The following is a 15,527-nucleotide window of genomic DNA, read 5'->3' as shown; positions in this document are numbered from 1 at the left end:
CTGTTTGGTAGGTACGGCTGTGCACCGCTGGCTTTCTCCCTAGGCACTGAGAGTATCCTAGGACTGGGTCAGTGCACTGCGTCTGTAGGTGAGGCTTAGCATTCCTCACATTCCCTGAGGGCCTCGCCAGATTATGCGCTCTCAAGAAGATGGTTGCCATATTTCTGCCTTAAAAAGTAATACCTGGATATGTGAGGTGTGGTCGTTTTGTTTCACGACTGAAGCTGTCGCGTCTGCCCGATGGACTGGGTACGCTGGGGCTCTTGGCTCTGCACCACAGCAGGGGGAAGGCAGAGCCTACGGGGACATCAGCCGCACGAAGCTCTGCAGCCCGAAATGCAACGAGGCTACTGCAAATGTGCAGGTTGTCACACAGCACGAGCTCACTGTGTTGGGTTTATCTCATTTCCAGGGTGACTCTGTATTTCCAGGTGTCTCCATAACTTCCTGTGACAGCAAATTGCAAAAGTCCACTACCCACAGTCTAAAAAAGCCCTCTCTTTTGTGTCTTGCACACTGATCTTCTAATTTCATTGTGCATCCTAGCTGTGTATACTGATTTTCTTTACAGTGTTGCAGTATTTTTTGACTAGCAGTTCTGCATTCATCTTATTCAGTGCCTTTATGATTTTCTAAATGCCTTGGCTTCCTCTCAAAATATAAGAGTCTTTTTAGTCTCCTCGTGGAGCAGCTGCTCCATTCTCTCGAGATGTTTTGTTGTTTTCTTTGTCCCACTTATATCACCACATCTTCCCCGAAACGCAGAGCCCAGACAGCACAAAATGCTCAAGATGTCAACTCAGCAAGGCTTTAGATGACAACAGAGTCATGCTGTCTCCTGATGGCATCCAGCGTTTTGCTGGGTCTTGGCTGCTGCTGCAGGTTGAGCTGATGATTTTGGTGAGCTGTCAGTGAGGGCTCCAAGGTCCTTCCCTCGCTGCAGCTGGCAGCTCTGAGCTCCGCATCACCTACAAGCATAAGAACAGCGTGGGCAGAGAACTGCTTACCCATCTTTCCCCTCCCAGCGCTCTGCAGACTTCAGATGTATCCTGAACAAACAAATGGACCCGCTCAAGCAGTTCAGGAAGCCTCCCCATTTTTTTCTTCTACCTAATTTGTTGTGTTATTTTTAAAGTGCTCACACACAGCACTGGAAATTTCTGTTCAAAAAGCCGGCCTCTTCTGGATCAGAGTTAAACACAAAGTTACGGTTCCTTTGGGTATGTAGCTATGGGCTACTTGGGCAATAAGTACTTTTTATCCTCTCACTTCCCCTGTAAGCAGTTATTATAAATCTCCTAGCAAGTAATTGGACAAGGGGATGAAATCCAAGCTCCATCCTGCTTGGTGAACTTCTACCTAACAGTTAGAACACAAATCTGAATTAATTTTCTCTGCCTCTCCGACCCAGTGAATACAGATCTATCCATGAAAAGTGACAAGGCTGGGACATCTCTTTCCTACAAAGAAGATCATGTATCTTTGTGGCTAGGGTCTTCTGCAGCTGGGCTGCTGATGCCTTCATAAACAAAGATAGGATAAACACCTGTGCTCTCCATGTCTTAAATAAATATGTTAATCCTGGTTCAACCAGGTAAGAGGGGAAGAAAGTACCTTATTTTCTTTTCTTGTTTTGTATGAGCTTCTGATTGTGCCTGATCTATTTCTGCCTCTCTGCTGAGAAAGGAGCATGCTCATGTATTTTGTACATCCTTTCGGACTCAGGTAAATGTATACACAGCACCAGAAACATTAGCAGGAACATGAGGCGAGGCGAAAAACTGTATAAACTAAAACTCTAATGATGGAGAAAACGTAATTTTACAGATGCTGGTGGAGCTTTCTAGGATTAAATTAATACTTTTTACAGACAGAGAATAGTTGTGACAGAAAATGTTTATTTAAACTTCTGTACAATGGAAATCTTAATCATTTTCAAAAGTCAGTTGGGGAAGAAGTGACTCACATAGGTTGCATGCAGGAAGCCTCTTTGTAGTTTTCAGTGCTGAATTTCATTTTCTCTGAATACAACATCACTTGTGTGAGTGCAGTTATCTGCTGAGTGGCAGCAGTGTGTTTGGCAGTACATAAACATGGAGAAAGACATGGTTCTTGCCCTGAGGAGCTTACAATCTAAAATATGACAAGGACAATTCTATTCCAACATATAACAATCAACTGAAATATCATCAGTCAGATATAAGAAGACCCATTTTAACAAGCAATTGTAATACCAAATATATATATAAAGGCCGCAGGTAGGATAGGGTGGCATCTTTGCTGCTACATATTTATATGTTCACATGTACACAGGTGTGAAAGGTAGTGACAGTTTGCTTGAGAGGGTGATTTTTTCTTTGGCAGGGCTGCTCCAGTTTGTGCTTCCTGAACAAAAATAAGGAAAAGTAGAGCAGAGTTTAGCATTCCTTCTGTGACTTTACATATCTGAACACTGGACAGCATTAGGCTGAATTAATTTCCATGAAACAGGCCCAGATCTGGGAGAGGCAGTGTGGAAGAGCTGACCTTTTCTGTCCTGTTGAGGCACTAGGTCTCACATCAGTGTCAGCACATTTGCTGAAACCTATGGCAGTTAACTCAGAAACAGAGTTAGCTGGGAAACCCACCAGTTCTAGAAAAAGCTTGTAACACCTTGTGTCTGCAGTCAGGAGGGTGTCCCACCACCCAGAGGAAAATCTGCTGGAAATTCCAACTCTCTTGTAGATGAATTTTTTTCCCTAGTAAGAGATTGTTTGATCTTTATTTCTGTGCACAGGAGATGAGACAGTAGAAGGAAGAAGGAAATCTGAAGATTAAAACCTGTTCTGACAAAACGAGCTATGCTGGATGCTTGTACATCTGTATGGGTACAAATTGTGCCTCCCAGATGCTTCCTGTTTTGAGTTTTTAAACTCAAACTCACTTTTGGCCCAGTTTCTAAGCAATCATAGTTAATAGATTATAGTGTATCATACTTCTGGTCAGGTTCTTCACCCTTCCCCATTAATGTTTTTTGAGCATGTTGACCAAGTTCAACTACATCTGAGGGAGCACTTCTTTTGAAACATGAAGCTCTTAAAAGTGTCAGTGAAATTAGAAAGAGGAGAGAGATGAATTCTTACCTGAGGTAAAAGAGAAGCTGCAATGAATAAGCAGAAAAGTGTACATTTGGCCTGCCAGTTGGACAACTAGGGCATATGTATGGTTTTGGTAATTTCTTTCCATTCTTGTATTGCAGGCATTGCATATAACAACATACACAAAATTTTCAAGTTGATGTTTCTTTTAGAAGATTTAGAAACTGTGCTGGAAATCTTAATAGTTACCTGAAAACCTGTTCAAGAAAGAATGTGTCATAAGGAAGTGTACTAAGACTCTTCTTGCTCCTCCACCTCTTCCTTTTCTTCTCCTTCTTCTTGCTTTTCTTCTTCTTGCTTTTCTTCTTCCTTTTTTTTTTTTTTTAAACAGAAAAGAGTTGTAGTTGAACAATTAGGAATTAAAGGAAAATAAACAGTCTTGAAATGCAGAGCTCTGCCTTTGCAACTGCTATGTTTCTAGCAAAATAAATCTTAATAAAGCTTAAAAAATAGAACAGTAGTGTGATGTATGGAGTCTTTATTCTTAACGTGCCACAGCTCTAGCCTTGTGCAGTTAATAGGCAAGAAAAGGAATATAAGAATCCTTTTCTGAGATAGGTTAGAACACAGTTCATAGTTAAGTTGTAAATAGATGGTTAGGATTAAAATGATAATATGAAATATATGTAAATATGGCAAAGAGTTTAATGTATTTGGAATTAGATGTTTTCTTGGAGTAAACAAATAAAGATTCATGGCACAGGAACTAAACTCCCAAATAACCCAAAAATTATTTGGAGATAAAAAACAAGGCTTTATTTCTGTTTCTAAAGTACTTTTTTTCTCTTTGTTTTATGAAGAAGAAAAGGTACAAGTTAGAGGCAATAGCCCTTTCCTTCTTTCCTTCAGTAAACTAAATGAACAGTCATCTGAATGGTAGCATTTGTATAACAGAGATGTTATGTCTGTGTTTACTGTTTTTTAGTAGCTAGCAAATGAAGCTTTAAAGTATAGTCCTACTCTGAAAAAAAAAAAATTGCACTGTAGTCTTCTCTGTTCCTTCTCTTCTGGCAAACTCTTGCCTAAAGGCACTCCCTCTGCAATATAAACAGTTTTATCTCAAAAGTGTCATACTTACATCTACTATCTTGATTACAAAAACTAAGGGAAATTCCTCCCGGAGCAATCAACTAATTAAAGATTTCATAAATATTTTTCAGTCAGATTTCTGGTAGTGTATAAGCACAGAACTTAGGTTTTCTGTATGAGAATCATATCTGAGTCACTGAAGTAAAAACCTGTTTATACATGTGCTTGAGAATGGAACTGTTGTAATCAGAATCCTGTTTTGAGTAGATGTTTTTAGAGAAAACTATTGCACTAGGGGATCTTCCTTACAAAACCAGAAATGTAATATGAACTTCCACACAGGTCAGCCAAAGTTCTCCTTCCAGTGAAATATTTTATCTTTCTGAGTCTTTCCTCAGAAAAATTGTCTTTGATTTTTTTTTTTTCACTGTTTTTGAAATGGAGCTTGGGAAACCCAAAGACAAGCAACATTTTTAAAATATGAACAACTTTAGTTCAGAATTCAATTACCCTTTACAAAAAGATCTAGGCATTTTTCTTGCTTGAAGCATGAGGTAGTGGTGTCAGGGTGCACTATCAAGCCTTCAGAGCCCTCACCTGCCTCACCACCAGAAACCTCCACGCTCTGCCCATGAGCTCAGGAGCTCCATTTCAGCTTCCAGGCCCACAATTCACAACTCTGACAGGAGGCATCTGTATGTATACCCACGTATATATGCATGTATTGCCATTTGGAAGTGGGAAGATTAAATGTGCCCTTTCACTAATTGCAAGCTTGTAGTGGAAAACAGCCTAAAGTAATAATTAGCTTTACTGAGAAGACTGAAGAAATATTCAAGGCATAAACTCACAATGCTGGGCAAAGCAGAAAAGCATATAAGGATTTGCACCTGGGCCTTACAAACTCTGGCAAGGAATATATACCCTTTGTAGGCAGAACTGCCTAAATTGTCAGCATAACACTGTAATCAGCATGGTGTCATTTAGAGATTTCCAAAGACCTAGCTGTCTTGTGAGCCCTTGGTGAATTTTATTAAAGAATCCATGAAAGAAAACTTCTCTTCAATATACAGCTTTTAACAATTAATGACCTATTTTTGGTACCAAGTATGACTATGTTATGACCAATAATTTTCTCTATCAGAATATATAACTGGTATATTCAATTTCATGAATAAGAATTTGCTAACTTTTGAGCGTTGATGAGACTGGAAAGGAATGAAGTGCACACAAACAAATACTGAAAGCAAAATGTCCAAAGAATATACTATACCCCTGTTGCTGCATCTTCTTCCTTGTTTTCCTAAGTGAAAGATACAAAAGAAAATGTTTAAAAGATAGATCAAAAAGAAAACCTCAGAGGTCATACAGGCAAAACACAGGGAATTTCGGAAATTACATGGAATTCAGTGGATTTATTTTGGGATAAAGTCCTCCAGATTAGCTCACAAAGCACAGTTAAGCTAAGCATTTACTTTGAAAAGGGGACATAAAATCTTAAGACACAGCTCCCTTTTTCTCAATTACTTCCAGTTAAATCTGCGTCATTTGCAAGCAAAGCATTAGAGCTTGAGTTTTGTTTGCTTTTTCATTGGGTGGTGGTGGTGGTGGTAATTAGCTGGTCTTCAAAATCAAAGTTAAATCAGAATTATACAGAGATCTATCTGTGTTATATATTGTCTCTCAGGATCTGGCTTGCAATGCTGTTAACTGTTGTAGGCTGGAACAGATGCCTTGGCTCAACAGTACTGAGGAATAAGGAATACTACAGACTGGCTTTTGACTGTAGATCGAGACAAAGTGGTGAAGAGAAGAGGGATAAAAGAGAGAAAATATAAATGTACAGTGAATAATATTTGATGTTAGATACCAAGCCGACTGTTGGAGAGAAGAGCTAATCTTTCACAAAAATTCGAAGAGAAAGGGCAAATGCAGCGGCACCATGCAGGAGGTGTCAGCGGTTGTTACAACTTTACACAGAATGAGTTGAGAAAAGGAAGCGAGCTGCAGTGCCAGGGTTTATATATGGCCTGGGGAATTGTGGAGACAGGATACAGACTTGCATTTTAATATGATTTTTGAACATGTTTCTAAAATAATTCTGCCCTGAAGTGAGCCTAATCTGTACCACAAACTGATTTAACTGGGACACCACTTTAAAAAAGATTCTACCCCCCCAAGCTAAAAACTAAAGTTAAAATCGTATAGTAAAAATAATGAAAAATAAGTGCATAGAAGGTCACAGCCTTTTCCTCCAAAAACTCAAAAATGAAAGGACAAACAAAGTAGGGGAAAGGGGCACTATATCCAAGCAAATTGGTTCCTCAACCTTCTCCATCTCTGTGGGATTAGGAATGAAAAAAAAAAAAAAGATTAGGGGGATGTCCTAATTATTAAGAAGGATAAGCTTGATGAAGTGATTAGGGAAGGAAAGAATGCAACAGGTTTAAAGTGAGAAAGAAATTATAATCAAAAGAAATCCAAGTGCACCCGTCCCTTGGCAACAGACTGAGAGCTGTTCCTGTCCTTTACTACAGTCCCTGTGTAAGGGACTTTCTATTTCAACATCTGCTCTGGGCTTTCCTGGACACACATTTGAATGAGGAGCTGGAGCTCCTGAATCCTAGGCAGTCTGAAAAGCTGCTGGCAGGTCTAACATGAGGTGCGTGAAGAACAACCTGTTGCACTGTGCACTTATTCCTTCTGCTTCCAGGAAGCAGCTTCTGACGGAAGAAATTTGTTTTCCAGAGGATTAGGGTCTCTCGCTGTCTTCCCCAGAGTCCTACCTGCCTGAGACAGAGATGGGGCTTCTGAACTCCTGCTTCTACCAGCAAGGGCAGCAGAAGCAGCAGGGGAGGGGTACAGCCTCCACATGGACCCACACTGGCCACCAGTTACCAGCCCTGCCACTGAGGCTTTGGAGAAGCCTTCTGAAACCTGGGACCTCCGTGCGGCTCCACAATTGAGAGAGCCACAGTAAATTCTGTCATCTGTCTGATGTTCATTGGCAAAGACTGAGAAGACTGAGATACCTTTACATTGCCAAGAGTCTTCTAGAATTTTTCCATAGCACTTGCAATTCTCTTGCAGAGTCGCTGGAGAAAAGCAGGCTGGGTTACGCCTTAACACAGGAGAGTCGTTTTTAACCTTGCTTGAAACAGAGTGCTAAATGAGGCCAAAATGCCACGCATAATTTCACATCAATATATTTTAATTCAGTAGCAGAACATGAAATTGTGATGTTTATTTACATTGCCTCAATTTGATCTGAGAGTCTGTGAAAATAAGTTGACATTCCAAATAGGACGTGACTACAGTTCAAAAGATGAAAGTGTGTGGCTGCAAAACACCATGGGCCACTGATAAAAAGGTCATCCTTTCAGAACCTGATACACAGAGACCAACTTTTAATAAGCCAGAAGGAAAATAAATAAATAAATAAAACATGGGTGGGTAGAGCAAACAGAAAACATCTATTCAGTGTGGTCAAGTGGTCAAACAAGACGTGCTGGGCTGCACAATGAGAGGAGAGGGAAATACTAAAAATACTGCATTGATACCTCATGTGTCCTTTAGGGCCCAGCATCCAATGGAGATACTCCAACGGCAGTCTCATGATCTTTAAATGTATTTGCCTTCATAAAACCCTGGCCAGGTAAGGAAATGTTATTCTAGCTCTCTTTTGCAGGGGAAAAAATGAGAGTCAGACACAAAAGACAGAATTCATCCCACTGTAGTTACCTCAAAGTTATTCTTCTCTTCTAAACTAGTCCTTTGCATGCTCACCGTAGTGAATGAAAATACCAGAATTTCTAAAGAATGATTCATGCCATCCATACAGAAGTGCTAATTACGATGAACTGTGGCAAGGCAGACAGATGCCACGTCACTGAAGTGATTTGTCCTATGTGACATGGGAAGTGGGCGGTAGAACAGGATGAAAGATGTTTCTTTGTTCATCCTTGGCATGAGCTACTAATACCTCGTGGCCTGCAGTTGTGAGTACCCTCTCTGACAATGACTGGGACAGGAACAGAAAAAGTGCTTTTTAGTTCCCCTAGGAGCTAGTGCACCTCTGGCAAAATGAAGGCGGGTATCAGAGCCAGGCGATTTCAGGAAGGCTTTTCCTCCCCCTTATGTAAGACCATGTAAGAACATTTCAACATTGCCAAGACCATGCAGGTGAAAGAGGAGGATTTGTAAGACTAATCGTGTTATGTCCTCATAACAACAGAAATATCAGTTCAAATGCACCCTGTTGCCTGGTGTTCACTCCTCTGCCACTCCCCTCCCTGCAAAACTAAAGGGCAATATGTTTTCCACTTACAGCTCCTACCTGTTCAGTGAGAAATGGAGCACGGTGCTTGTTGTATAGAAGCGGCGTTGCATTGTCATCACAAAACTGCTCATACGTAGCTGCTTGACATATTTGCAGACGTGTTCCAGCAGTTTGTCCTCATTTGAAAAACATCAGAGTAGACTGCCAGCCAGAACGGCAAGTAATCTAATCCAGCCAGGGGATGCGCTACTGTTTTATGCTGGGTTTCTCTTAAAAGCTGGCATTTCTCTTAAGAGAAAAAGGTATTCGATGGCATTCATGTGTTGGCTGAATTTATAGAGACATGAAAAGTGCTTAGATACAATTTAAGCAGAAATTTCAGTTCCCACTGAGGACTGTGTCTCTTTTCATCATCATGTAGGATCAACTTTGGAATGTTAAATGGGACTTCCAGTGCCTCAGACTTGCATGAGGCTGTGCAAAAGGGTGCATTTCCAACCTAATGATTCAGTCATTGTTAAAAATGGGAATGGGGAAATTTGTAAAGACTGAGGTACTTCCTCTGGAAAAACATTGCAACTGATGTAAAAAATAAATAAATACATAAATAAATTAGTGAGAGATGATGCATTTGTTACTGATATTCCACAAGGACTGTCTGATTTGAAACCACAAAAAAAAAAAAAAAAAAAAGATGTGTAAGTGCTTGATTCAGCAGTAGGCTTGCCTCTTTGGGAAGAGAGTCACCTGATACTGCAAGATCAAACCAAAGCCATCCTTAAATGCCAAACTGGCACAGCAGCAGGAGAAATAAAGTATCAGGATTCCTATCTCCAGACACAGGGCCCATTTCTGCTTAGTCTCTACTTTGTCTAGACCCTGGCCAGTGACACAAACATCCCACTGAGGAAGAAGACTACACAAGAAAATTGCCCCTTTTCACACGATCCATCTATGCTTTTAACCATAACTACTTTACTGATGTCAGCTAACTGCAGGGGAACGTAAATGTTATGTTTTGCAGCTATTATTTTAGAAAGTCGAAGGAACTCAGACGATTTCTTCCAAGAACCTCTTGCACTGCAGTTTGAGATCCGCCTGTTTGACTTTGATATCATACCATAAGGCATGCAGGAAGGATAACAGTGGTCTCCATTTCTGCAGGGGCTCCTGCGTGGACTAGAGAAGACACTGTCAGATATGGCTTGCTGTGGCAGAGGTCAACGCTGGTACCTGACAGCAAACATTAACAAATAGATTTACGAGCACTGCAGATGCTGGTCATTGACAGCAGCCAATTTTTCCACATGGATAGGACTCAGATGTCTAGTTCTAAATTATTCTCCATAATGAGAGTTGAGATCCAAGTGAGCGTTAAAAAAAAAAAAAAAGCATATGATAGCAAGTGGCAAGTGGCATATGATAGCAAGTAGCAAAAGGAAACTGCTAAAGAAAGACAATTGTTATCCATGATTCAGAGCGGGGTTCCCTGGAGTTTCATCTGTTTAGTATCACCATGATGTCAAAGAAAATGCATCCAAAAGACAAGCAGGAGCACTCTGCAATCAGTCTTCCCACCCTAAGATGTATTAGGAGGGCCTGTGGGGTTTTGTTTCTTGAGCTTAGCACAGGTGAAATCCTCAAATCACAAAGTGGAAAAGGAAAAATTACCTGTTGATCTTCTGATGGTGACTGAGCAGACTGAGACTCTTCATGAGTCCCTTCATTTGCACTGTCTTCCGTGTGTGCCACAGCTTCATTAGTGGTATCAGACTTTTCAGTTTCCTGGCAGAAAAGAAGAAGTCATTATTAGCCTCAGGACACATAAACAACAACTCCTTTCCATACAACTCTTGACTTCATGGTCTGGGGAGGTGTTTTTCTAATTTTACTTCAGCAGTCAAATCAAAATCGACCCTTTCGGACATTTTCCTTTGAAAGAAGCGTGTTGGCATGTTGCTTTGTTGGTAAAGGCCTGGGGTTTGTATACAGAAAACAAGAACTGAAGCACCTCTTCCTTTTCAGAGCATAGCAGATCCCCTAACTTTTCTGTAGAAAGTTTAATAGAATTGGATGCTCACCCTGATGGCTTCAGAGAAAAAAAGCTTTTTCACCAGCATGCACTCCAATTAAACTTCACCAGGAGGCTACAGAAAAGCAGATGTAATAAAGGATTTCATGCACAGTCTCTTAATAGTCTTTTTTTTTTTTTTAAACCATTAGGTAACTATCCCTCAATTCACACACCAATCTATCATATCTATTTATTCCAGCAGCATGACCAAGCAGCTCCCAGAAAACTCTTCCTTTCAAGTCCTGCCCAGGCGAAGTAGCTGTGAAAGGTCACACTGCATTACACACTGTGTCAGATAAAAGGAGACCTGTGTGGCCTTGAGTGGAATAATAGAAATAGGATGAACTGCAATAGCATTAAGTGCAAAGTCACATTATTTGGGAGAGGTAGTCCTGGGACAGATATTAGAAACAGATGTTTATAATGTATTTTGGGACCTTGTTAGCTGACGATCATGAAATAAGAAAAAGATAGATGGATTTAAGTAATGACAGAATAACTGAGCCACAAACATGATGCAACAGTGAAAGCAGTAATAAACACGATCCTCAGATGCACGAGGTGAATTATATCTGCTGGAGCTGAAAGCAAATACTAATGCCATTGTATGAAGCAAAAGTGAAACCTCCTCTGGATCACTCTGTACCATTCCAGTCATCCAGGCTCAAGAAAGAGATTTAGCCTGGAACAGGTGCAGAGGGGGGTCACAGAAATATCTGAAGGAGTGGAGAGCCTGTCTTATGAAAGGGTGACAAAAAAAAACTTTACTACTTTAATCTATTGAATGCAATGCAGTGAGAGGACGTGATGGCTCTCTAAAAATATATCAGAATAATATCAGGGAGGGATAGGATAAAGAAGAGCACTGAGGTAGATGCAAAATGAGTAAAACCAGCTGTAAATAAAAATTCTAACCATCAGCAGTGTGAAACTGGAAGAGGTTTCTAGTAGAGAAGTGGAGGCAATGGACCTCATTCATCAAAAGGGAATTTGACCACTTCTGAGAAGTGTTACCTGGTGTGGTTTCCTCCAACGACAGAGAATTGGGTTCAGAGATTCTGTCCTGTGCCATCTGAAGTCCTACACACTATGGGCAGAGCAGCACATCCCTGAACAGAAGAGAAGCTCCTTTCTCATCCCTGTGACCAAACCCTTACAACTCATTCACCCAATTGCTTTGGGGGTTTCTTTTTTCTTTTTTTTTTTTTTTCAATAATTTCATCTCTGTCCCTAGTGTTACACAAAATCCATTGGTCATGATCCCCTGGCCTTTAAGCTTCACAGGTCCTCCTCTGGTGTCCTTATTGTGTATGATCGTGTACGATTTCCTCAGCCACTGTACTTAGCTTGTGGAAGCATGACACTAGTGCATCTACCTGGCTTTTAGCCCCAGTGCAGATTCGAGTGAATTCTGACTCTGACATCTTTATCCCAAAATCTGGAGTGCAATACAAGACATGTCCTCCTGCTCAGATGCTCTGCTGAACTGGGATTAAAATGGTAGAAAGGAGGTCAGGAATGTTTGGAAGCAGGTATCACGATAGAGTGAAAATAGACAAAATAATCCTGCAGATGTGTTTTCTTCCCAAAACTTCACTGTCTGTAAGATTTGATGCTCTTTTTGTCAATTTTTTCCTGAATCAGGGAAAACATATTTCGTCTGTAAGAAGCCTGTAATGAAAAGAGAGTGGGCACAGAGGCTGCCATGCCTCTCTCCTGGGAACAGCAGCAAGTAAACTACCAGCAGCCAGCACCGCAGAAGCTGCCAGGCTCTCCCAGCAGCCCTTCCCAGTACTGCCCTGTCCCTTACCCACTGTCAGCAAAAACCTCTGCGGGGCTGCAAGGTGAATTGTAGTGGGAGACTGATCAAGATTAAAGCTTTAGAAAGAAAAGCTTCTCCAGCACCTCACACAATTTGTTCCCTCCATTACACAGCCACATGAATGTTTTTGCCAGCACGTGGATGATGCCTGGGGTCAGCGATGAGTAAACAGGAGAAGGAGGACAGAGGAAGGACCAAAGACTACTTTTTCTGCCAATGCTGTCTCATCTGAAACGTACATAAAACTGCAGGCTCACTGCACTCTGATGCTGGTGGCACTGTTTTTCTGAAAAACAGATCTACAGAGACAACTGTTTGGCTTAATTTATCTTTTACTTTCCCCCAAAAGATAACAAAATATTTGAAGATTAAAATATGTAGCAACACATAAGATATTGAAATTCTCTTGTCCAATGCTGTGTTTATACATTGTTTCTGTAAGAAAACTATAACATCCTTGCAGATCCTTTCTTTGTAGCAATTCCTAAAACGAAAAGGATAGTGTTCGTGAAAACTGAATTGGTTAGAAATCTATTTTCAGCATGTATCTTAACATTTCATTGCAAAATCCCTGCAGTCAATATTTTTGGCAGATACACAAAACACATAAAGAGTGAAGATGGCATTCTAATTCAAATGTACCTATTGTGTAAAACTACCTCAGATGAATCATATACTCACTCAGAACATAAGGCAAATAAAAGTGATGGCTGAGAGATCTGAACTCTAGAAGCAGTTTTTTGTTAGCAAGGACACGCACACGCATGCACACACATTGTTCTCATTGCTTTTATGGAGAACTGTGGCATTTGGAATACCATTATCATACTAGCTCTTCAGAGCAATACAAAATTTATTTATTTTTTTGTTAATGTAAAATGAACTCCCTTTCATTAAGATTGGCTGACCAGTTACTTTTCCTTTAAATAAAATACATATACTGTAAATTTGGAATTCAAAGCAGTCTTAGTAGAAGTCTTCTTGAACTAAAAGACTAAATCTCAAGTATCTATGGGTTTGGGGATATCAGGATTTTAGTATTAAGATTAAGAATTCTAAGATTAAGGATTTAAGTTTATGCAAGATTTGAAACAAGACCTTCAGTCTGAGTAAAGCAGCTTCTTTGAGTTCACAGAACAGCCGCAAACGTAAATGATCTCTGTACAAGCTACCCGCTCTCTGGAGTTCAGGGAAATGGAAGCAGTATTGCGTTTTGGTTAATACAATTGTCAAAAAAACTGTTGGTCCCTGAAAATAAAAAGCAATTAATTGCCTGCATTCAAACCTTGTTAAGATACTCAAAGGTGTAATAATGCAGCATACTGTTTGTCATCTTAGTTTAAGTAATATGCATCTCATTAACAGAACAATTCACCTGTGTCATTTTACCAAAAATAAATAAATTAAATAAATAAATAAAATAGTGTAGCCATTGCTTTTAATGGGCTTTTTATATATTAACAATATTTCAGAGCATTTTCAAGAACATTGAGAACAGTCTCAGGCTCATAAACATGATGAGGGTTTCAAAAAGAAAGCTTTGGGGGCAGCTGAGAATGACATGCATGACCCTAGACATAAAAAGTACATTGATTATAGCTCAACTGTATATATGTTTACATGTTAGCACATCATTATCTGTTCATGCCCTTAATCCAAGATTAAATGGGATCCTTCAGAAATTTATCACTAACTCAAGTGATCTTTGGGTCTGGCATAAGTGCCAGCCTGCCTTGAAAGATGTTTAAAAATTACAATAGAGGTATTTAAGTCCATGTATTCCTTCAAGTGGGAAGTTATTTCATATTAATAGACTAAAAAACTTATAGCACAAACACCCTGACAGCTTCTTCTTTTAGGCATAGGGTGGTTGGGCACTGGGACAAGCTCCCCAGGGCAGTGATCACAGCACTGAGCCTGGCAGAATTCAAGAAGTATTTAGACAATGCCCTCAGACATAGGGTCTGATTTTTGGGTGGTCCTGTGTGAAGCCAGGAATCCAACTTGATCTTCTTGTGGGTCCCTTCCAACTCGGGATATTCTGTGATTTAAAACTGTGTTATCATTCCTGTTAAATGATGCTTTAGAAAATATGGTAACCAGTGTGATGGCGAGGCAACAGGGGAGAGAGAACTGTGTGAGCTAATTGACTCTTTCAGAAGTACCAAAAACATGCACTGATTCCTGGTAGGGTCACTGTGTTTTATGGCCACATGGCACTCTTTGTGAAAATGATAGTAATATGTTTGGTTTATAGGAAAAGAAGTTTGAAGATCTTTGCCCAACTCCCACAGTGGACTACGCAAATACTTAGCAATTAGAGCATCATCCTTTCCACTGAGATCTGCAGAAGTTTTCATGTGCCACTCATGCATCAAAACACTTCCTTGTATTGGAACTGGGAACACAGATCAGCATGAAGTCATTACTTGCACAGTGGTACCTTACCAAGACCCTTTATCTAGCATAGGTCAGGACATGACTGTAGGGAGTAGTAGATGCCTCTTAAGCAGCTGCCCTGCAGACTGTTTGCTGACCAGCCTGGTTAACTTTGTTGTTGATTTGCAGTTTCCTAGTGAAATAATTAAAGCTTTTTCTTAAGTAAAAGAATATTTAAATAAGTGCGTGAAGACCAATTTGAGCGTGCTGCAGATTTGAGAAGGATCTTTTTTATGTACCTGTGTATTCAAAGAATCTTTACATGTGTCTTACTGTCAATCTGCACCTTGGTGACAGTCTTGATGTGTTTCAGACATATCAGACTCAGGCTGTAAGCCTGCACATTAGGCTCTGGCACCATCAGAGCTGCAACACCTAGCAGTAACAGTTCAGTGTAAACACTGGATGATTATCTGGTGACAAGTTGTAGCCACCTAATTCAGAGAGACATGGAGGCTACAAGAAAGAGAATTTGCAAAATTGAAACATATTTTGCACTCAGCAGGCTGACACAGCAAGGAATTTAACTCCAACTATTTTGTTGGGAAGTTAGAGTTTGTTAAGGGAGTAGCAAAAAAGTTTCTCTGCTTGCTCTAGAAATGGAGTTCAGAACAGCCTTTGGTCGAGTTCCTAGTGGGCTGTGCTGTGAAACAACATGGTCATTAAAGAGGTTTTTTACTGCTGGAGCAACATGAGTCAAAAAATGGAAAAGGAAAGAGAATCTTCTGAGGCAAGAGTAGTCAATAT

At 40.2% G+C, this 15,527-nt stretch overlaps 1 protein-coding gene across 3 annotated transcripts in view; it reads right to left on the bottom strand.

Moving 5' to 3' along the window:
- Positions 1-1,878: 1,878 nt before the first annotated feature.
- The window catches only part of LOC308185522 (adapter SH3BGRL-like), a 29,630-nt gene continuing 15,981 nt past the window's right edge, over positions 1,879-15,527 (bottom strand). For all 3 annotated transcript variants that reach the window (XM_080573769.1, XM_080573768.1, XM_080573770.1), the window contains exons 4-7: positions 10,117-10,230; positions 5,440-5,469; positions 3,327-3,446; positions 1,879-2,385 (exon numbers count right to left, since the gene is read on the bottom strand). In XM_080573769.1, the coding sequence (XP_080429895.1) occupies positions 3,369-3,446; positions 5,440-5,469; positions 10,117-10,230 (222 nt within the window). In that variant the 3' untranslated portion in view covers positions 1,879-2,385; positions 3,327-3,368. The remainder of the gene's footprint in view (positions 2,386-3,326; positions 3,447-5,439; positions 5,470-10,116; positions 10,231-15,527) is intronic.

The sequence above is a fragment of the Anser brachyrhynchus genome (assembly GCF_964034855.1).
Source record: "Anser brachyrhynchus genome assembly, chromosome: 1".
NCBI classification, from domain to species: domain Eukaryota; kingdom Metazoa; phylum Chordata; class Aves; order Anseriformes; family Anatidae; genus Anser; species Anser brachyrhynchus.
The sequence above is the reverse complement of the archived record's forward strand: the minus strand, read 5'-3'. Positions and strand labels throughout refer to the sequence as shown.